General features: G+C 46.4%; 1 protein-coding gene across 20 annotated transcripts in view; it reads left to right on the top strand.

The window, feature by feature from the left end:
- The first annotated feature begins 712 nt into the window (after positions 1–712).
- OBSCN (obscurin, cytoskeletal calmodulin and titin-interacting RhoGEF) overlaps positions 713–23761 on the top strand; it is a 202913-nt gene continuing 179864 nt past the window's right edge. For all 20 annotated transcript variants that reach the window (XM_075419909.1, XM_075419905.1, XM_075419919.1 and 17 more), the window contains exons 1-4: positions 713–981; positions 8616–9756; positions 18637–18906; positions 21770–22030. In XM_075419909.1, the coding sequence (XP_075276024.1) occupies positions 8625–9756; positions 18637–18906; positions 21770–22030 (1663 nt within the window). In that variant the 5' untranslated portion in view covers positions 713–981; positions 8616–8624. The remainder of the gene's footprint in view (positions 982–8615; positions 9757–18636; positions 18907–21769; positions 22031–23761) is intronic.

The following is a 23761-nucleotide window of genomic DNA, read 5'->3' as shown; positions in this document are numbered from 1 at the left end:
AAATAACAATTTTACTGGTTAACGTAGAAAACATGACCTCGAGCCCCAGATGCAGAGTATGTGCAGCTCATACCATTTTTGTAGACACTTCAGATTCGTGCTGCAAAGTGTTAGGGAGATGCACGCTTAGTTAAGAAAAGGAGGGATATGCTTATGTTTATCAACTTGCCGTTTATTCGCTGTTGTATCAGCTCTTGCCTGGGAGAGGTTATAAATAAACCTGCTATCGATCTGATGCCTTCGGAAAAGAATTCCTGTGTCGTGTGCAGTGCTGATAAGTTGGCAGCTGCCTGTTCCTGAGTCCCCTCATCACATTTATCACTTGGCTTTGGGATCACAGAATGGTTTGGGTTGGAAGGGATCTTAAAGATCATCCAGTTCCAACCCCCCTGACATGGGCAGCTATACCTTCCACTAGACCGGGTTGCTCGAAGCCCTGTTCAACCTGGCCTTGGATGATCCCAGGGATGGAATCTTGAGGAGCAGTTCTGACCCGCAGCCTGTCCCCAAGCCACCAAACGCTCGCACCTCGGACGGGTTTTTTCCTCGCCCCGTTGCTGGACTGTCCCAACGAGTCCCTAAAACTCTGCCCTTTTGCCTCTCTCCTGCGGGAAACCTAATCTCCCGGGTAAATGACACCCAGAGCTATTTTGGAGCTGGGCTGCAGAGGGAAAGCAAAGCGCGTCAGCAATTTGGCTGGAGGAGGAGAAGCCGGAGGAGGGGTGGCACAGCCTAACCCCGAGCGGCAAAGCCACTGCTGGGGGACTCGGGGGGACCTTCTGCTGCACGTCCCTGCCGTCGCTGGGGTTTCTGTTTTATTTTCCTGGAGGGGAAAGGAAGGGGGGAACCAAACCCAACATGGGCTCCCCATGTCCTCCGTTCCCCTTTTCCCCCTTCCCCCTTCTGTCATCTCAGTAGGAATCGGCTTTTTCTTACCCTGCCCAGAGCTTTGTTTCTCCTCAGACTCTGACAAGACTCCAGGTAAGACCTAAACCTTCAGCTAAAGAGAAATGGACTCGGGGATGCTGGTATCCAGCAGAAAGTGGAGAATGTTTGTAGCTGAGGGAGGGGTGAGGTTATTTCTATGCCATAAGGCAGTGCGTCTTGCTTTACGAAACATGTTTGAAGATGGAGCTGAAGGTACAGGTAGTAAATCCATCCTTCTGCTCTGAACCAAGTGTGGATTGCTTTGCTTAATTACTTCTGGCCATGTTACCGAAAGAGCAAAGATCTCCAGAGGAGAGGAGAAAAGAGAGGTAAACCAGGTTTAAAGCTGTTGATTCTACTTGATATATTTTGTCCTCAAACTGGAGATAGCAGTGTGCACAGAAAGCCCGGAGAAAATATGGTTCCTGTGGAGAGGTGGCAGCAAGGGGAGTTTTTAAAAGTTTTATTTCCAGAGCATAATCTCAGTGCTGCTTTTCTCCTCAGCAAGGGCTTTTTTATTTTCCCCTGAGATTCTCCCCGGCGTCAGTACTGATTCACGCTGCAACCCCCCCACCCTCCTCGCGTTTCTACAAATGGCTCTTGACGAGAGATGGAGAGAGATGGAGCTCGACAGCTGAGGCTATTTTGGGCCCTACAGCTCAATGGGGTGGAGTGGCTGTAGCGACAATGACGTCCGCTCGTTAAAATTACAAGGGCTTCGGTCGGAGCCTGGCTGCTAATTGTCACCGAGGGAATTCTTTGTCCCTATGGGAGTCGCGATCCTGCAGCTCCCTCGTGTAGGAAGCCACGTGTGCTAAGACTGGAGGCAGTGCTTCTAGCTTAATACAAGCAGGTTTGTTCTCCTGTTGATGCAAAGGACTGAAGAGCTGGGATGATTTGGTTTGGTGCCAATAGGAGCCTGGTTTATTTGTGCAAGGCAGAGGAAGGTACATGGGCTGGTGTCTGTGCACACGGGGAGGAAATCTGCGCTTGGGCAGCAGTAGCATAGTGCTGCCAGCTTCAGGTGTGTAAAGGTCCAGCCTTCTAAACCATGAGGCCAAGAAAGGAAAATAAATCGGTGCGAATCCACTGTTTCTCTGAAGCTTTACAGCCGGGCTGTACCTACGGCTGGGATTCTGCCGTGGCTGCTGCTCTCCAGGGCCTGCGCACAAAGCAAAATCCAGTTGGGTGAATTTTGTGATGAAATTGCTAAAATTTACGTCATTCCTTTTCTGTCCCCAGGGTGGCACACCCAGAATTTTTGTCTTTTCCCTCCATTTGTCTCCCGCCTTCTCATCCCCTCGGAGCAGGAACGAGCATCACTGTGTGCTCGAGAGCTCCCTTGTGCTGTAGCCTTTACTGTCAGAGCAGCTTGGGTGCCTCCAGGCACAGAATAATAAAAGGAAAAGATGCTGCCATGGAGTCTCGAGGGGCTGATCTGAGCAGTTTTAGTCGTCTGGGTGTTTCTGGGGTTGTTTTGTAGCTCCGTTGATGAGGGGAATCCATAGTGAAGCCCCTGTGCTCCAGCAAAGACGAAGTAGGGAGAAGTCCCTTCATTGCATGGACCTTGAAGCTATTGGTTGATGGAAAGTAATTGCTGGCCATATGGTTAAAAGAGGAATGAGCTTCATAAGCAGCAGGTCTGTCTCTATGTCAAAGAGGAAAGATAAGCATGCTCTTTATCCATATAAATCAAGTAAGTGGTTTCAGTCTCCCGTGGTTTACATTAAGCGTATGCTTGGTTATGTGACTGGGGGGTGATCTGGTAACGTTCACAAACCACACAATTTGCTCTTGTTTCTTGTTGGAATTTTCTAATGGTTTGTTTGACTCTGTTTGCTGCCAGTCATTGGAAATATTCAGGGTATTGATAAAGGATTCATACTGGCAGCATGAGGTGATGCAAGTCCCTTCCTAAACGGCTGGTGCATATTTAGCCTACTCTGAAGGTCAGAAATGTAAACCCTGCTTGCCTTGAGCTTAGCCATCCTTTTGCTGAGGGTTGCTCACCAAGTTTAACACCATGTTAGCCACTGACCTGCTGTGAAATTTCCCTTAACATCTGCTGTGGACCTTGGCTTGCTATGGAAGTAATAAATGACAGGGAATGCAAGCTACCCTTGCTCTAAGTTGAGTTAGAAGCTTACTGCAATAGGCTTAGTGTATTGCATATATCCGACATCTCCTACAGTGCCTGGAGACTGATCCTCCAAACCACCTCGGAAAGCTCTTCCATCTGCTCATCAAATGACCTTTGAACATGCCAGAATCTGTTGTCCCTCACTGAGGTGGAATTTAGAGTAGCCCAGGCTAAGCCTGGAGTCCAGCTCCTCAGTGACAGATACCGTTTCTGCTCTGATGAAACGGGCGTCAGATAAACTCTGCCATCTCAGATCAGTGCATTGGAGCAAATCTCTACTTACACTGGATTTAGAGGTGTAATGGGCTTGCAGCACTGGGTGTGCTGGTGTGCGTTTCACCCCTAAAGCACCCTGTCTGGGTTAACAGCTTGCAGGAATCCATCTGTGCCCATCTGATGTCACTAAGCTTGCAGCTGACACCAAATACTTGCGCTATTTCAAAGTGGTCCATTCCCTGCGAGGTTGCTACAAGTAATAGGGCAGCTGGGTTGCCGCTGTTTTCCCTCAGCAGAACTTTAAACGTCAAAGGAAATCTGCACTTCATGTTTTATGACCCATCAACTTCCCTTCCCACCCACAGATGCAATTTCCTGGTGTTTTTAGATGGAACATCACATCCAGATATGTCATGTAAACTACAGTAATACCAGCACTGCCTTGATTTTTATCTAGACCTTGTGTTTTAGTGGTATATTTTGAAAGTTGAGGACCCAGAGATGGAAGTTTCCCTGTGAATCTTACCTCTTCCATCAGAGTGAAAGGCTTAGCAGTTGGCGTTGTGGAGAAAGTCCAGGAAACACAGTCTAACAGCAAGAACTACTCCAGATCAACAGTTTGCTGCCTGGACAAAGAAAGGGTAAAAGGAGATTGAGAAAATGAGCAAGCAGGCGTGGGATGAGTCTTAATGGGGTGTTGGAGAGAATCTCCATGCTCCTGATCTGTACTCAGACTTCAGTGGTCTCCTAGGTTTAGGTGTCCGTCCTCACCTGGGCTTTATGTCCTCAGTTTCCAGTTATGCCTGTATGCTCCTTGTGCCTGCGTTTGTCTGGGGAATATTTTATGAGATGGACCGCACGGTGCTTTTTGCTCTTTGCCCAAGGTCGTGGTGGACAGGATTCTCTTTCTAACCATTGAATTGAAAATCTTGGAGAGAGAATAACTTGCCCCTGCTGTCCTCTCGCACGCCAAAGAGCATCCTCGCTGGTTGCTGACTGCTCGGGGGCAGCATGCCATGCTCAGAGGTTGTTCAAGGCTTTCCAGATGCATCTCAACATGGATGAAGCAACGTGAAACCCAGCCTATCAGCCAGCACAGCACTGTGAATCACAGGAGATCAAGAGAGTGGTCGTACCACCATCAGGACTCTCCGTCTCCTGATGACTCTCCTGATGAGCACCACCTCAGACTAGTCCAGCAGGAACTGGAGTAACCAAGGGTTGTTCCCACTGCCAGGGGCTTTCTTACTTGTCTGTGGTGAAGTGGGTGTAGGGCAAAGATGGAAAGCGGTGAGGAGAGGAGTGGGTAGGAGGCCTTGACTGGCTGCATGGCGATGCATTGGTTCCTGGGCCGTGCTTTGATTTGTTTGCGTTATCTGGCAGGTCTGTGCACTTGTGCCTCTTTTCCTCAAGCATAAGATAGTGAAAATTTGAATGAATAAAGACATAAGTAGAATTACAAGGGCCGCTACTTTGCCTGCAGCGTGCTCAGAAATACCAAGTTGGGAATGAGAGCTCTGCTGCAAATGATTAATCACAGAGGACTTACAAGGAGAAATATGACACTGGTGAATGTCTGAGATTAATTGGAAAGGGCATCTGCATTGACAAGGTTTGTTCATGCTTTGCCGTCAATCCGATCGCTTCCAAGGGAGCTGTCCTGGCATTTGCAGAGTTACCATTTGTTTGGGTTTTTTTAATGTTTGAATGTACATATATTGTTTACTGAATTGATTAACAAATTACACTGTAGAAATATTAAATGTATGGAAATATTAAATGCAGATGGATCCGAGTGTTTTGATGACACAGTGCAGCCTGAAATTCAAGCTAACAGCGGGGGAAGATTAGGACGTGAGCTCTGAGTCTGTATTTTGATTGTTAATTCTTAGTTGATGTAGTGAATGTTACTGCTGGATTATCCAGAGATGAACTTGGATCCCAGCATCCCCCTCTGGACATTGAAATGGTCCTTCCCCAAATCAGCAGAAGACTCTGACTGTCAGTCGATTGACCTCGGCGGAAATTTCCACTGACTTCAGTGTACTTTGACTCAAGCCCAAAGCTCGTATCTGCGTCTTCTAACCATTCAAGAAGCTTCTCTGCTTGCAGCTTTGCAAATGTTTATGGAAAATACATTTTAAAGCTCAAGTGAGGACAGAGGTCAAAGGTAGTAAGAGGGACTAAAGAAGTGCAAGCCAGTTCACAGATTTCTAGACCAGTTTGAGACCAAGGGAAAAATAGTTCTGTACATTCATTGCAACTAGTAATGAACATGACCACTCTACAGGACTAATTGACTTCAAGTCAATCATTCTTTGTGGTCTTAGTGTTTACTAAGAATGATTTTTCTCCATTACTGTTTTTTTTTCAGGTTTAGACTTTGAAAGCATTTTCTTTAATTTCTAAATGTTTTTGATGGAATAATGAAATTTGCTTGATAGCAGGAAGCAAAAAACAACCCAAACTGAACTAGTTCAGAAAGAATAAATTTCTTCTAAAGGGAAAGGTCTTTAACTGCTTCTTAAGAGCTTTGTATGTGCTTTGGAGAGGGATAGACACGACAGAATAGGACATGGTATATTTTTCCTGTTAAATATAGAAACAAGATTACGTTTGGTTTTGCCTTAGATCTGTGGCCAAATGGAGTTTGAATGTTAGCTCAGCTATCCCCTCCTCATGGTAATAATGTTTATAACAAATAACATTTTGTATTTTTGTGCCACCACTTTGTCAATATTTCGTTTTAATGGCAATTCATGTCTTTTGATCCTCAGCAGCACAAATGGAATGAAAAACTGTAATCTGTTATTAATTTTCATGCATGATTTCTCATATACTTCAGCAAGTACATTGTCGTATATACACTGTGCATGTAATTATTTGTGAGGCCGTCCCTGTCCTGATATGAAGAAGAAATGGGATTGGAGCCAAGACACAGGGAAAGTAGGCGACTTCCCCAAGGTCATGCAGCAGGTCAATCCAACCCCCACTCCCTGGTGCCATCCATGATTTGCACAGCAATGTTAACGCACTGCAATGGGAGCTGGAGGAGGATGGAAAAAAAAATAATGAAGCCTGCCCGCAAAAGGTGACTCAAGAAATAAAAGCAGGTTTTTGGCCTGCTCCTACTGATTTCTGCTGGGGGTGGGGGGGAGATAGTAAGGGCATCTGCCATTGGGTGAGGGAGTGGGTGGGTTTGTGGCCAGCAGGGAAGCTGGACTGCTGTAGGATTAAGAAGGATATTTCTGTCGCAGTGACCGGTTATTATTTCCTTTCCAAGTTAGTTACAACACGCAACGCCTTGGTCGTTTTGCTTTCTGTGGCACTTTGAAGGTGAAAAAGCACAGACAGAATCACAGAATTGTAGAATCATTGCGGTTGGAAAAGACCTCTGAGATCATCAAGTCCAGCCGCCAGCCCAATACCATCATGCCAGATGCGAGAGCAACACTGTAGTCACCCCTGAGTAGAGAGCCTTCGTGTAGCTCCAACAGGAGCCGCATGAGCTTTCTGGGACAGGAGCACCTGGCATCATGAAGCCAGAGAGAGGTAGTAGCTTGGGGAGAAATGGTGCACTTGAGTCTTCTGAGTAAGACTTCCAGAGAGGCTTGGAGCTGGGATGCTTGCTTTTCTTACAGAGCACTATTTCCAGGTCTAATTCTGCTCCCAGGAGAGTCAGCGGGTGCACAGTTACTGGTGCTAATGGGGTTGAGACCAGGATTTTAGCTGTGCTACGCTTACCAAAGTAAATGCTAGCAATGCATGGAAATGGGCTTCTTGGAGGATTAGAAGTAGACTCATTCTAGTAGAATCACAGAATCACGGAATGTTAGGGGTTGGAAGGGTCATCTAGTCCAATCCCCTTGCAGAAGCAGGGTCACCCACAGCAGGCTGCACAGGACCTTATCCAGGCGGATCTTGAATATCTCCAGAGAAGGAGACTCCACAACCTCCCTGGGCAGCCTGTTCCAGTGCTCCATCACCCTCAGAGTCAAGAAGTTCTTCCTCATATAGAAGGGAAGGGGCATCCAGGAGTCCATGTAAGGAGCAGTGAAGAAGCAAGATAAATTTGTGTGTTATGTGGACTTCGGGGTTTCCTGAAGGTGGTGATCTCTGTTGCATTGCTCTCCAGCTGCACAGGGATGGGTAGGCCCCATGTGTGAGTGAACAGGGCTGTAAAGATTAGTGCCACTGATTTCTTTTGACTTTCCTGGGATGCAATGGCACCAGAGTTACCACGAGCTTTAGTTTTGAACACTGCCTAAGCCTCTTCCCTTTGGCTGGTCTCATCAAAGAGCTGCGGGCTGGTGCACAGCTCCTTCTGAGAGCAGCTGAGAATAAGCAGGTGATGAGACATCTTTCCTGTAAGCCTGAAGCCATGCAGGGCTTTTTTGGAGAAGGCTGGCTCTATCTGGGTAGCTGTGTGCATTCCCCGTGGTGGTTCCTTCACATGGCTTTGCACTCCCAGGAAAGTGATGCACGTGCCCCAAGGTATAAATGTGCACAAAGACCCATCCCCGCCACAGCAGTGTTGGGCCCTACACCATCTGGATGTGGGTCATAGATACTCATTGGCTACCATCGCCATCAAAATAGCTGTATCTCAGTGGTTTGGCTGAATAGAAGCTGAGAATAAAAAGAAATATCATCAATAATATGTCAGCCATATCTGTGTGTCATACTAAAGGCTGGCCCCTGTGGGAAAGGGGTTTACTGTATGGGCTGAGGGAATGTGATTCAGAGAATGGGCCCTGGGGTTGGGTAATGAACAGAGAGGGCAACAGGAGGGATGGAGAATGTTGTAGAAGCAGAATTAAAATAAAAAGGGGGGCTGGGGGAAGGCAAGGAAAAAAAAAAGCCAAGAAAAAAGAGAAAAATTGAAAAGAACCAGGGCAATAAGACAGAAAAAGAGGGATGAAAAGGAAGAGCAGATGAGCATGAAGGAGAAGGTATCTCGGTGGGTAGACACATCTCAGAATGCAGCTGCAGCATGTGCCCGTGTTACCTAGCATTTAGCGCCAAAGCTGAAAGGGACCGGCATGTTCCTGTCGGAACTGCCCGAAGACTCGCAGCTTGCCCAGTGACTCCTGTGGGGAAGCGAGCTACCTTCTCCGTCAGCACTTTCACGCTGCTGAGCTCAAATCTAAGAAATCTGCAAGAACTAAAATATTCCAAGACCTTCTTGCCCATAATGAGAAGGACCCTGAAAACGCGCCCCAGCTAGGCTGTTCTAGAGGACAGAAGTCCTGATACCATGGAAGTGCAGCAATTCTTTGCCTGCACCATCTAATCTCCTCTCTTGACATTTTTTTTTTCTCTCACCCTTTAGGAAACCACGATGGATTACAGCTCGTTCAGCGGAGTCCCCCGGTTCTTGACCCGGCCTAAGGCGTTTATGGTGTCTGTGGGGAAGGATGCCACCTTGAGCTGCCAGATCATTGGAAACCCCATCCCAGTTGTGAGCTGGGAAAAGGATAAACTTCCAGTCCAGTCTGGAGGAAGGTTTAAAACTACAGAAGATGGGGATCTCTATAGGCTAACAATCTATGATCTGAGCCTGGAGGACAGTGGCCAATACATCTGCCGGGCCAAGAACACCATCGGGGAAGCTTTTGCAGCTGTCAGCATCAAAGTTGGAGAGGAGACTACAGTAACGGAGTCAGCCCCATATTTCATCCAGAAACCCTCCTCCATCAAAGTGACGTTGGGAGAAGATGCCATGTTCAAATGCAAAGTCCAGGGCAGCCCTCCCCTCTCGGTGAACTGGGAGAAGGATGGGAGACACCTGCGGAACCGGGCTGATGCTGGACGCTTCCAGATTGAGTCTGCCGGGGAGTCAAACGCTCTCACCATCCAGTGTGCCCGGCTCGGGGACAGTGGCACCTACACCTGCCGGGCAGAGAACCCCATCGGCTCTGCCAGCGCTTCGGCTGCGCTGGTTGTGGAAACTCAGGGCTCTTCCAACCCGGGCAGTAGCAGCCACTTCGATACCAGTTGTGGCAAGACATCATCCTTGTTGTCTCACTTGCAAAAGAGGCGGGAGGAGATCAGGAAGATGGACATCTCCCACGGCGTTTTTGATTCAACATCTGCCCAGTCTTACTCCACGGCAGAAGGTTTGTCATCTATCGGCTACAGCCTCTCCCGGGATTATGAGAGGGCGGCCGGACTTACATCCAAAGCGGCCCGCAACGCGACTTTTGGGGCGCTGACACGCACGTGCAGCGTGACGGAGGGGAAGCACGCCAAGCTGAGCTGCTACGTGACAGGCGAGCCCAAGCCAGAGATCGTGTGGAAGAAGGACAACGAGGTCATTGTGGAAGGGCGGCGGCATGTCATCTATGAGGATGATCAGGAGAACTTTGTGCTGAAGATCCTCTTCTGCAAGCAAGCAGACAATGGGCTGTACACCTGCACAGCCTCCAACCTGGCAGGCCAGACATACAGCTCCGTGCTTGTCACCGTCAAAGGTGGGTGTTTATGTTTCTCACTAGGGTGGACATGCCTGCACGGGACAGCCAATGTACTTCTGAATTGGGGTGGGAGCACGAACAGAACTTCTGCCACCGAGCTGCTGCAAAGGAGGTTGGGTTAGACATGAATAGAGCCCTCCAGCTTAAAGGGCATTAAGCACTGGAAAAGATGACCTGGGGAGAGAGTCTCATCACTGTGGGGTTTTAGGAAGGGCAGTAGACAGGCACCAGTCAGGGATGGATGATGTAGAACTAGCTGGTTGTGGAGCAGCTGTAATGAACCAGATCTCAAAAGCTCACATCCATCCTGGTTCTATAGTAATCAAAGAGATCCGTTACCATCCTCTGGATCAGGGACTGCTGAAGCCCCGTCTTACCCTCCAGGCTTCAATCGCATCTGGGTTTATATTCACCACAGGGTTTAGTCAAACTGCTCACACATGCTGTTTAGGCAGTAGTAGACGAAATTCCTCCCTGCAATCTGAGTGTCAGGCTGCCCTGGATCCCTTGGGGGACCTACTCCAACTCTAATTACAGTTCATCTCAGTCTTCCTGTACAGAGTGACCCACCAGCAGCCTTGCTCTTGCCAGGCTCTTCAGCCTTTTCACAGCTTGTGTTCCTGGATAGCCTGTAGTCCTTGTATGCTCCCAGGACTCTGCTAGGTCCAGGAGGCCTGTTTGCTGTGGTCAGTGGTGAAGAACTTGCCTTCAGCAGGTCCCTCAATGCTGGTGGAGGTCAGACCAGGTTCTTCAGAATGGCAACAAAAGCGTGACACACATATTTTCACAAAGGTAGCTCTAAAATTTCAAGCTGCTCTCCCCTTTGGCAAGGCAGTTTGCAACCCAGGCAGCACATGTAAATTATCTTTCAGATGTAAAAGGCTTTACCACTTGAGTGGCAAAATAGATATTTCTCATTGTCAGCAAAATAAATTAGAAATCCATATGAATAGGGATGGTCTGTGTTTCATATCCATCCTTAAGACTCTCAGGTTTTAATTGGTTTTCTAGTTTCCCTTTTCTGGACTTCTCCTTTCAGACTCACTGTCTTTCCCGGCAGTGACTCAGTCCCCATGTCCATCAGTGACACCCGATCTGAAGAACGCACTGGCACTTGTCCCACTCATTGCTGTCCCTTGGAGGTGCTGAGTGGTGTTGGGAAGGGCATCTGTCCTCGTCCATAAAGCTGCGATTACCTCATGAGTCGGGACTCAGAGCTGAAGACCGAGCCTGGTCCTTGAGTGGGCGTTCACTCTGAGGAGCTCAAGCTCCTTTACTTGCCCAACACCTGTCTTGCAAAGACAAACACCCTCCCCTCTGCTCGTGCTGCCTTGATTATTCCCAATGGGTGCAGCCTGTTCCAAAGGACACGGGGAAAGCATGTGAAGCAGCAGGTCTGGGAGCAAGCCCCGATGGGAAAAGGTGATTTATCAATGTCCGTTGTCAAGAGACACCTGTGAGTCAGAGGGCTTAATCGGAAATGTTTATGCTCTGTTTCTTTGTTACGCTATACCATGTTGGACCTTCTGACCAGGCCAAGGCTGCCATGGAAAAACTAAGTGTGTTGGTTATAATTAGGCCCTGAATAATGACTCTCCTTTGTGTCACCAGTAGTCCTTCTCAGTCCTCCAGAGACAGCTCAGTATGATGTAGTAATGAAGTGAGCTTTTAATTCTGTTCTTTTATGCCATTGGTGATGCCATTAGCTCATTTGCCATTGTGTTTAGGGGAGTAGGTCACCTTGCCACACAACCTTCTCTTTGCTCAGTCGTGCAGAAAAGGCTCAATTCTCCAAGCAGCCACACTTAGCAAGCACCATGCTGCTGTGCTTGTCTTTCTGCAGGTAATAGCATATTGATAGAGCCTGTGATGTTGCAGCTACAGTGTGTGTCTATAGACACAGGTACCAGGAAAGACAAGCTTCATGGGTTTAAATATGCTCTGGCATTTTAGTTCACAGAATTTCAACGCAAGAATCTGAGTGAGAATATTTATGGGTCTTTTAAAGGCAATAATGAAAAAAAAAAAGACTACCTAGCCCAGCATCCTGTCTGTAAGGTGGCTTTCAGCAGTCTCTCAGGGCATAGGACAGGGCATAGGTCAAATCCCTGCTGTGGCTTGCCTCCTATGTTCTGTCAGTCTAGATCCTAGACTGAAAGACTCAACATATCTGTAAGCATTTGCTGAACCCATGCCTTAAAGATCATTGAGCTGAAAAGAAGAGATTTTTGAGCTGTTCTTACTTAAATGAGAGGTAGTGAAGCAGGTGTAAATCTCAAAGCAGAGGCTACAAGGCAGAGTGTCACTCTCTCTCAGTTAAGCAAAACAAAGAGCTGATTACTCTGATTCGGACATGTGCTGGATTCTACTATTCAGAGCAGGGATAAAATCACAAGCCATGCACTGAAATGTGAGATGTAAAAGAAGTAAGAAAATACTGCCCAAAAGCCAATCTTTACATGAGGGGAGGTTTAGACTGGGTATTAGGAAATATTTCTTCACCTGAAGGGTTATCAAGCATTGGAACAGGCTGCCCAGGGGAGTGGTTGAGTCACCCTCCCTGGAGGTATTTAGAAGATGTGTAGACATGGTGTTTGGGGAGATGGTTGAGTGGTGGAATTGACAGTGTTGGATTAATGGTTGGACTTGACGATCTTAATGATCTTTTCCAGCCTAAACCATTCCATGATTTTTGCCAAACCAAAAAAGCAGCCAGGATGAGAGGAACACGAATAACCAACTTGAATTTCCTGAAGGCTTTGGATAAGTCCCAAGGCCATGTGTAAAGTTAGCGAGAACAGTGTACAGGTCTCCGTCCTTGAGCCTGGGCCAAGTAATATTCATCTGAGTCCCTGAATACAGTAATCAGATACTGTATGAAAAGGTTAAATGTTGCAAGCCAAACAGGATAGAGACTGGAAAAACAGACTGGCGCTGAGGCCACTTTATTCCTGTCTGACCTGAAGTGATTTTGGATGACTGCTGTCACAGTCATCACATTAGAGATCTGAAAGAGAACTTGAGAAATGTGGAGGTGGAAAGGAATCTTGGAAATCACAGTAACTAGGAAGAAGACCAAAGGCACAAGATGGTGGAAGCTTGTCCATGCACCTTCAGATAGCTCCCTTTGGAAGGATTCTCCATATTCTTACTCTCACTGGATCATTTTTGCTAGGTAGAGGGAAAACTTGCCTCTGGAATAATAAATGGAGGGCCTGTGAGAGGACAGGAATAGGCAAGGGGAAATGTGGGCAAAAGAGATGACCAGGTCAAGCAGACAGATATGGCTTGAGAAGGTTAAGGAAACATTGACTTCTTTGCAGGCTGCACCTATTCTTAGCAAAACTATGTGTTAGCAGAACCTGCTTTTAAAAAATAACATCATCTCATTGCTAGTTTGGTTGGTATGGACCTAACAAAAAAGCCTATGACAGTGCGGGCAAATATGTTCTCAAGACAAGCAACCAGATTCTTATCTGATCGAACATCCTGCAGTTCCCTGCGAACTCCATGAGCTGCTCTTGCTCCATGATCCCTCGGGCTTCTGCTTTGCTGTTTCGATCTCATGTTTTTCCCAATAGGCAGGTTTTTGTAAATCTCTTATTTTATCTCCTATTTTGCCTTCTTTAGAAACATTATTGCTTTCATTATGTTCCTTCATCAGTATTTCTGCTTTGGATAAGGACAGATTAATAGAAAAAACTGTGAAGTCCAAAAAAAAAACACCAAAACATACTGATACTAGGGATGAATTTTAATAATGTCTCAGGGCACTCTGAGTTAATGAAAATGAGCCATGGCCTGGGAGTCCAGGTGTTACAAGGACAAAGAAGAACTGTCATTCAAATTCACACCACTGAGCTCTCACGGAAGTAAAGGTTTCTAGATAATGGTTGATGTGAAGCGATCAGAAAAGCACTGTTTTATACTTCTGGTTGGATTCTGTGTGAAGTGGCATCCATTTCAACTGTTCTTCCAGCTTTCAAGATGTATGATTCAGGTACCGCTTGCTTCTGCTCCCTCACTGCAGCCTGTGTCAGCTGCGTCAGAATTATCTCTTCCGTGGTGCCCAGGACTTGAGCAGAGCTGAAAGTGCTCAAGCAGAGATGAAAGTGCTTTGTATCATGGGAGACACAGCCCAGCTGGGAGAGCATCCTTGGGAAAGGATGTGGTCAGGAAAGCAACAAACCATGGCTGCCAAAAAGCAGCAGAGCAGATCATGTTTCCACTCCAGTCATTCTGCCACAAACCACCTAGATTTTCTCAAAGGAGATTTGGAACAGAATGATCAGAAATCACCTTTCTTGCTAGTGTTAAATAATTTCTAATCAGCTCTGATATTTATAGGAACTGGAGATGGGAGTTGGTGGCACTTCTTATCTGCAACAAAGGGTCCCTGTGAGAATTGTCACACGTAACCTCAGCTGAACACACTTTTTCCTTATCCTACAAGGATGTTTTCAGGTATTATGAACATTTTGAGTAGTAAAGAAAATGGTTGATAGCTTTATCTTCCATATTAGAGTCATACTCAAGATGAGCATTACCTTGTGGAAGGGTAATACGTGACACACAGGCATTCAGAAATAGGCAGTTGATATTTATGGAGTCTGTCAGATCAAATATAACATAGTTATCTGCAGCAGCTCTTCCTGATGTGCCTGTAGTAGTTACAACACAGAATATTTCTGAATTGTGCTGGGTGCTGTGCAAATACATAAGAGAGGATGCCTAAGTTAGAGAATTTGCACTATAAATGTCAAAATCTGACAGAGTGCAGGCCAGCGTGGGTGAAAGAGAGCAACAGAGGTCTCTGCTCAACTCACCTTGCTGACCAGTGAGAGAAGAAGTGTATTTGTTTTCACATTTACCTAGTTAAAATACACCAAAAGGCTGGTGTAAAGTTTAGTGCTTCCTCTGTCAGAGTAAGTCTTCTTCACGTAAAGATGATATACTCAGGCTGTGTTAATCAGTCTGTTGACAAGGAAGGTGAGCCACCTGCATTTCCCAGATGGTTCCTTGAGATCTGGGTTGCCTGTGGATCAGCTGGAGACAGTTCCCTCCCAGCCACCTCTCCAAGCATCTCTCTGATCTGAGCAGGGGGCTGGTGATGGGCCAGATGAACTGTTTGGGATGCCCACTCCCAGAACCCCATGGTCCTTCAGTAATCCCCTGACCAAAATTAACCCCCTCTGTCTGGCCAGGTACATGCTAGACAATGTAAAGAGCATGAAGATATATTCTGGAAGAGGAGGCTGGTGGGTTTTGGAGCTTCTCTGACCTCTCCAAAGCGAAAAAAAGCGCAATGGACTGGATGAATCCCAGGCTTGGTTTCTGTTTGGCAGCTGATATCTCTCTGAAGCCCTGTTCCGAGTGAGATAAGACGTGTGTGCACGTGTCAGTGGGACAAAAGCAAAGTTGTTTTCAGAGGATATCTGTGACCCCTGAGGTGCCAAAGATAGCCTTGCACCTACTTTCCTGGGCTGGAAAAGCAGTGCTGTTACTGCAGCGTATACGAAAGAATCACACAGAATCACAGAAAGGTAGGGGTGGGAAGGGACCAACCAACTCTTCTGCATTTCTGCATTTAAGAGCTTTTTCCTAGAGCAGATTTTTGCTTTGTTTTAAAAAAAAAAAAACTTAGATACTGCTTAGTGACTGTAAAGGAAGAGGGATTAATGATGTGGCCAGTTGCTTTAAGTATGGGAATACACTTGTGTGCTTCTCAGGTGCATTGCATATTTCCTACTTGGAAATGAAGCATTTCCAAGAAAATGGAACGGGCATGTCTGTGTGTTGTCAGTGTCAGATCCAGACACCCTCCAATCTCACACAGCCACACTGCATCCAGCTCCTGGAGGTCAGCATCCTTCTAGTTAAGGCTTTCTTGAGCTCATCTTGCTTGCTCCCGTGGCATGGGAACTACAGCTGCTTCATTCCCCCTGACTGCATGGGGTTCTTGCAGAGGTGATATACAGGATTTCAAGGCAGGAGTCTGAGTAGCCTGTTGGTTAAAGAAAAAAAGAATAATTAATATACGGAGTGTAGCCAGAGCAGGTCTGTGTAGCTGCAGCTGAAGGCTTTTCAAGGCAAGACTTTGACTTGACTTGACTTGAGGTGCATTAAGGTCATGCCATGAAAAGGCAGAATTGGAGACTCAATAGTCAGAAGACTATGAAGCAGGTATTCTTTATTACGGCGCTGGGCACACGGGGGATCTCTTCTCCAAATGTGAGCGCCAAACACTGTCATTTCAGGTTAAATACAATCACAATAAATATATTCATTATATTTCTGATAAATGCTTAGCATATTCATGACTTTTCCAAGCACTAATTAGCATATGTTAATGTGTTTCACGCATGTCTGTTAGCGTTCTTGGGTGGTCTTTGCAGATCCTAAGATGAAGGCTTATACTCCTCATCACAGTGTCCGTTGGTTGACCTTTGTTTCTGCGCAAACTCAGTTCTAAGATCATGTATACCGTGTCCTTCCAGGTTATTTTGCTTTGGTCTTGTTGCCCTCTTGGTGCCTCTTTATATCTGAGGCTTGGTGCATCTGCCCTCCCAAGGCTGAGCTGTCTGGAGTAGAATTATTTAGGAGTCCCTCTGTCTTAGAGCTTTCCTGTCCCCCCCAAAACAGCAAGTCAAGTTTGTCTAAGTAGCGTTATTTAGGAGCCTCTTTACCTTAGAGCTTCCCTGTCTTCTCAAAGCAGCAAGGATCTACTTTAGTTTAGTTACAGTCACTCTAGTAAGTGGAAATTTTACATTTATGGGTATGAAAGGCAAAAAATATTTTAAGAAAATAACCAAGTCAACATGGTGAGCTACAGTCACCTTCCTGTTCTTACTGGTATTGTGTGGGTTCCCATTCAGGTTTTAATCTCAGGATAACACCCAGGGCAGTAGATAGCATTGGTCCCTCCAGATGTCCTGTCAAGCCCTCAGGGTCCGGTGTCTCTGTCCAGGCTGTGCTCAGCTAGAAAGGACTGGAGGCGTTTGTGTGACAGCTGCAGTCGTGGCTGTGCCAGGGGTGGAATGAAAGGCCTGCAAAAACACATGAGTTTCTAGGGCTTGAGTTCAGTAAAGAGCAAACCAGATCAGGCAGCACTGCTCCTGTAGCAGTTCCTGTCCTAATGGTGAGACGGGAGGAGCCAGGTAATGGACTCATACAGTCACAGAATCATAGAATCATTAAGGTTGGAAAAGACCTCTAAAATCATCAAGTCTAACTGTCAACCCAACACCACCACGTCTGCTAAACCATGTCCTGAAGTGCCACATGTACACATTTTTTTAACTCCTCCAGGGATGATGACTCCACCAGATCTGAATTTCACAAAACGGATGCTCCTGGACATCCAAGCTTGGATCTGGGATGTTTGAGGGCTGTGATTAGTGTTTCTCTAGCCTCTAGAGCACAGTGACTCTGAGAGGGATGTGTCACCATGGGCATGGGCTTATAAATCTAAGACAAGTCTAGTCCTGTTTGACTCTTAGACTAACAAGTGGCATTGCTGACTGCTAGTGACCACATGAAATTACCAGTGTGGGAGTGTGTGTGGTCAGGGAGAGGGAGAATGGAGTCATGAGAAAAGGCCGGGAGCTGGTGCAGTAGTTATTATACAGTGAAGGTACATGTCAAGACATGTTCTCTAACAATGCATGAGTAGTGATGCATCAGCACTGGCTAATCCAAGTCTGTGACATGGCTGTGGCACCAGTCCCACAGCTGTGACCACTGGCTGTCCTCTTCAGTGCAACTCCCCTTTCTCTAGTTAAGTGCTGGGGTATCAGGATGATTTCACAGTGCAGCTGTCACTGGAATTAAACGTTGTTCTGTCTGCGAAATGTCTTCCTTTACTGCCATGCAGCTGTTTTGCATTCTTGATCTACATTCTGCTTTCTCCCTAAGCCAGAACATTGCAGCCCTGTTGCTGGAGTAAAGCAGAGGCAGTTGTGAGACTTGGCCTTTTTCTCTAGTTCTTTTATCGTCATTCACAAAAGCTGACAACGAGCCTTTGGTGCTTGTGGGAAGAACAGAAAACTCCTCCATCAGTTACTTCTGTGCTTTCCCCCATGTCTGTCTTTGTGTGTGCAGCCACCTCTCATTTTCTGTGCCCTTTCAGATGCCTCCACTGAGAAAAATTCTGTTTCAGCACCCCTAAAATTTTGGTTCTTGCACCAGCTGACCAGCTCAGCTTCTTGCATTCACCTAGAATTACTGCCCTGTGCATTCTCCCTAAGACCAGCTTGTACTCTATTTACCCACCTGTAGCATCTTTACTTTTAAGGGCTTTTACTCTGATGTGAAGTGGCTGCTGCTATATATAGAGTCCGTCTAGGAGGGCCCTGCCTTTCCTCTTGCTGGCATCGCTAAGTGAGAGGATGCAGTACAGAGATGTTCATGCTAGAGGACAAGAGGCCACAAGAGCAGAATTTATTAACCTGATGTTTCACCAACTTGTTCACGTTGGTTTGGATTAGAGCAAACTCCTCTGTGTGGTGTTGTGGGGCGGGTACAGCACTTCAGACTGATACTGCTTCATTTTCAGGAGTGTCTAGAAACAAACTAAGTCCACGGTTGGATTCGATGTTCTTAAAGGTCTTTTCCAACCTAAATGATTCTATGACTCTAAATGATTCTCAGTCCTGAAAAATACTTCTGCTGGGATCTAAGTTTTTTTTTACGTAAAAGCAGAACACCTGCTGTAGTAAGTCTTGATTACTGGTTTGGATAGCATCTCAGAACAAATCAATATAATTAATAAAGAGTGTTAATGTTTGATTTTTTTCCTATTGATTTATTTGTTTGCACACCTTTTACCCCATACCATCACAAACTCTTATTTCTCCTTTCTGTTTTTATCCTCTGAAGAACCTTCAATACCCTTCAAGGAAAAACTGAAAGATCTTGAAGTGAGGGAGAAGGAATCTGCCACCTTCCAGTGTGAAGTGCCTGTTCCTAGTACAGAGACGGCTTGGTTCAAGGAGGAAACCAAACTCAGGCAGAGCAAGAAATACAACATCGAAGAAGAGGGCACTTATCGCCGGCTCACTGTCCAGAACGTCACCACAGATGATGATGCTGTCTATATCTGTGAGATGAAAGAAGGCAGCAGGACCATTGCAGAGTTGTCTGTCCAAGGTAAGAAAGTGTCCTGCTATTTCGGATTGCCAAGTCTCACCTATGAAATGTGAGATTCACGCATGAGGCTCCAGACTTGACCAAGTGAACAGCATTTACCCCACACATGTGTGCAGTGAAGAATAGCAGATTCCCTTATGGTGTGAGAGGAGAGCCATGTGTGGTGGGTTGATGGGTCCCTGGGTTTCCTGCTAGGGTGTATCTGGAACACAGGGTCACAGAGTGGGGACAGATCGTGTTGCTGCACAGCACACGTCATCTGGTGGGGCCCTGTGCTTCAAGGGGCTTCCTAGCAGGCAAAGTCCTTGAGCTGTAAACTTTCCTTATCATGATCCCAGAAGGCCAACCATATCCTGGGCTCTGTCAAGAGAAGCGTGGCCAGAAGGTCGAGGGAGGTGATTCTGCCACTCTACTCCACTCTGGTGAGACCCCCCCAGGAGAACTGCATCCAGCTCTGGAGCCCCCAGCACAAGCAAGTCATGGAGCTGTTGGAGCAGGGCCAGAGGAGGGCCACAAAGATGACTGGAGGGCTGGAGCACCTCTCGTATGAGAAAAGGCTTAGAGAGTTGGGATTGTTCAGCCTGCAGAAGAGAAGGCTGTGGGGAGACCTTATAGCAGCCTTGCAGTACCTGGTGGGGGCCTATAGGAAAGATGGGGAAAATGTTTTCAGAAGGGCTTGTTGCGATAGGACAAGGACTAATGGTTTTAAACTAAGGGAGGGTAGATTTAGACTGGATATAAGGAAGAAGGTTTTTACACTGAGGGTGGTGAAACCCTGGCACAGATTGCGCAGAGAGGTAGTGGAGGCCCCATCCCTGAAAACTTTCAAGGCCAGATTGGACGGGGCTCTGAGCTACCTGGTCTAATTGAAGATGTCCCTGCTCATTGCAGGGAGGTTGGGCTCGATGACCTCTAAAAGTCTCTTCCAACCCAAAGCATTCTACGACTCTATCCCAAGCATTAGTTGTGTCCCCTGGCACAACCTCACACAGGTCTTATCTGGTGTCTGGAAAACACAGTGGTGAATCTTGTCTGAGTGGTGCTGACCACCCTGGGAAGCTGGCTTGGCAGCTGTGGTTTATGGTCCGATGCGTGGTGCAGGCTGTGCTCAGCACCAGTATGGTGTCTGATCCCTGGCATCTGGAGCTGTTCTCTGCAGTTTGGAAAGCTGATGAGAAAGGGGCAAAATGTGGGTATAGATCCATGTCCAAGTCTTCTGAGTCTGGTAGTTTAGGACTGAAGTGCAGGTAGATGTAGAGCTTGGTATGGTGTAGGTCTCACAGCCAGTAGACATGCCCATCAGACACAGGCACGTCTACAGAAGAGGCCATTGGTTCTGAACTCCATAACTTGCTGTATGAATAAGAACCTGCCCATGCAACTCCAGGACCTCTAATTTTTATTTTGATGATGCGTATGCTAGAACCATTGACATCTCCTGTAGCATGGATTGAAGACCTGTAATAGTAACAGCATTGCACTTGTCCTGTCTCAGCTGAAGCCTGACTTCACTCCCAGTGAAACCAGATGTTCTCTGCTGCATAAATTGGTGCAAGACATCTGGGTACCACATATCCTTGTGAAAATTCCTTTTTGTATCATTAGCAAAGAGTGGAGAGTGCACATGGGCAGCGGCAGAAGGGAAAATTTAGTCTGGAGACGTGGGAGAATCAGATAGACATCTTTTTCTTGCAAGTTCTTTTAGGTCTAGACCAGCCAAGCAGTGCAAGTGTGTTTGGCCCCAGAGGGACAGCTGGCTTTTGTTTTACTTGTTTGCGCTATGGTACTATGGGACGTTCCTTTAAAAAGAGAGTGACTGAGTTGGGTGGAGCTCTGAGGAGCAAAGGAGACCCTCCTGGGAGGGTCTCCTCCTGGGGGAGCCCTGTGCCTGCCCTGGGGTGAGAAGATTCGAGAGAGCAGGGTGAGGTAGGGCAAAAGGGAGAGCTTGACAGGATGAAAAGGGCTGCAAGGACAGTGACACTGCTGAGGGCAGCAAGGAGTAGACACATGGCCAAGCTTCAGAGAGGATGAGCAGAGAACTGGGGTCTTGAATTCTACTGAAGAAATGTGTGCCTTATCTGTTGCTCCATGAAGGAGTTCAGCATTGCTTCTTATTAAATAGCTCTAGGTGCGCTGCCTGGGTGAGGGCTCTTTTGCCTCGCAGGAGTACTTCCAGGGCTGGAACCAGCCACCATCTGTCAACAGGGGTGGTCTCCTGATGCTTCATCCAAGCTTTCCTGTGATTAGTCACATCTTATAACTTTGAGGTTATTCTAACAAGTAATAATCATCACAATCACTTGGAAAGGACACAAATAAGTAAAGTTCATTCCACGTGAATTTCTGGGTAGACTCTAAGAAGAAATCTGAGGTGCTTAGCGTATTTTCTATTAATTCGAGTGGTTAGTGTGTTTGCCATCTTGGTTATGGAACTTACTGGTGACTTTGATGGAGGCAAAATCCTGAAGACAGACGAGACACCTGTCTGGTTTAAGACTGTCCTTCTTTAGCAAAGTTTTAGTTTGAATTCCAAGCATATGCAGGCAATGAAAGCCGTATCACTGTCAAATCTGGTTTTGGCAAGGCCGCATGCCTTGTGTTTACCCAACAGCACTCTGCATGGTAGGCTAGAAACATGATCATCTGTAGTCAAAGATTGCTTTTCTCTCTTTGAAGGCTGAAATGAGTCCTTGGGATTATCTGTTCTGTAGAACTCAGAGCCTAGGAATTCATTTAGGGGTGTCTGCATAGTGTCTATAATGTTTTAATTGAGAGCTGTTGACTAGTCTTCTTGCAGTCTGGATGGTCCAGTGTTGCCAGAGACTTTAATATCTGTTGATCATAATTACTTTCTTATTTAAAGGGAACATCATTAAAAAACTTCCGCGAAAGACTGCAGTCTTCATAAACGATACAGCCATCTTCTGTGTGGAGCTGGACAATGAATGCCAGAACATCCAATGGCTGAAGAATAAAGAAGAAGTGAAACCCAGTGACCGAATCTCCATCACATGCTCTGGAAAGCAACATACCATGATCATCCGAGAGTGTAAGATGGAAGATGCTGGTGAGATTGCCTTCCTGGCTGATGAAAGCAGGACTTCTACCCAGTTCACTGTGACCAGTAAGCTTCACTTTGTTTTGGCCTTGGTGTGTCTTCCCCAGAAAGCAGGTACTCGTGTGGTAGCGCTGCTGTTTGAGGTACTGCCATGGTAAGTTTGTTGCCCAAGGACAGCAGAAGGTTTGGCATCTGCCACAAAAAGCCAACAGCCTGCACTAGTGTTATGAGATGTTATGGAGAGATCAAAACAGAGAGAGAGAAGAAGAGTCCTGGGGAAAGAGCATGGCATGAACATGTATCTCCTCTGTACCGTTCTCATTTTGTGCTGGAACGAGCGTAAAATGATAACCGAGTAAAACATGGGGTAAGGCACATATGTCTTCTCCCCACCGGGAGGTGCTCAGAAAACACCGTGTAAGCTGCACACGTAGCAGTCACCTTGCTTCATTGTACGAAGAGCGCTGCGAGTGCTCCATCTGCACGCTGACCTCTGTTTGCCAGAAGCATTAGTTTCTTTAAGGGGCATTTATCAATTCTTGCTATGAGGATACCTCTTCTAGCAAATAAAGACCACTCATCTCTCCCTCTCTCTCCTTGCTGAAGTTTTGGGGGGAGAGTCAGCAAGTATTCAATTCCTTCCATAGATTGGAGTCTACAGAGACATGAGGGTAACTTGTGGGTATGCTGGCTTTTGCAGGGAAGTAGATAGGTGGCCTAAACATTTTTGGCAGAGTGTGAAGTGTATTTTCATTCTAGTAACCAACAACATCCATAAAGGAACATCTACACACACACACAATGAAGCATTTCAGGGGCAGTCAGATGTTCACTAAACTTGAAACATCTTACTTTGATTTCAGCTTCTTAAGCTGTTTGCATTAAAGTAAAATATATAAATCCATAAACAAAAACAAATCTACAAGGAAAAGGGGAAATGCTTCCTCCTGGAAATACAGTCTCCTTCCTTTTGTGGAGACCAACAAAGCCGTGTCCTCTCTCATCCTCTGACATGAGAAAGGTGGGAGGACCCTGTGAACTGATGGTGGCTGGGCTGAAAGCAGGGACCTTTGTCTTGATGAGCTTTACTTGGGGAGGCTGATACAATAAGCAGGATGGAGAATTCCTCCAGCTGCCACATGCGATCTGAGCAAAGGTTTCCAGTGACGGAGCAGTAGCAGCAGGTGCAGCGTAGCTGAGATAGGACCCGAAGTGAAATATTGGTGAAGTTACCTAATTTTATGGCGATTTATTTCGATGGCATTGCATTTCCTAGGCAAAAGCTGCTTCAGTTTAGGAAGAGAACTGCATGTGGTGTCTGCTCTGCTGCAGTTCCAGTTCGCATGTAAACAAGTCACCGACTCTAGTCACCATTTGGGAAGAATAATATTTCTTTTCTCCCACCACCACCTCCAAAGTGCAGTTACTCCGTGGTAAAAAAAAAAATTTGAATACAGGTGTATAACTGCTGTGCTATCTAAACTTGGTTGGGGAATTCTGATGCTGTTGAGCTAAAAAGAGGAAAAAATGAGCTGTCGCATTTAATACTGTGGCAGTTTCTAAGGTATTTGGAAAGCTGTAACATCCAACCAAGTACCTATTCAATGAGAACGACAAAGTTCAGTTTGATTTCAGACCCTGCTGTTCAGGGGTGCTATGCTATGAAGCAAGTGTTGATTCGTGGAATAGAAAAAGGTAAGAATCTGTCTTCCCACATTCAGGTATCTCTGAAGAAAATATTACATGGCGGTTTCTGATGGTAAGGTCAAGATATCTGATTCTGAGGTCTAGTATTCA

The sequence above is a fragment of the Opisthocomus hoazin genome, chromosome 4 (genome assembly GCF_030867145.1).
Source record: "Opisthocomus hoazin isolate bOpiHoa1 chromosome 4, bOpiHoa1.hap1, whole genome shotgun sequence".
NCBI lineage: Eukaryota > Metazoa > Chordata > Aves > Opisthocomiformes > Opisthocomidae > Opisthocomus > Opisthocomus hoazin.
Note: the sequence above shows the minus strand (reverse complement) of the source record. Positions and strands in the feature narration are given on the sequence as shown.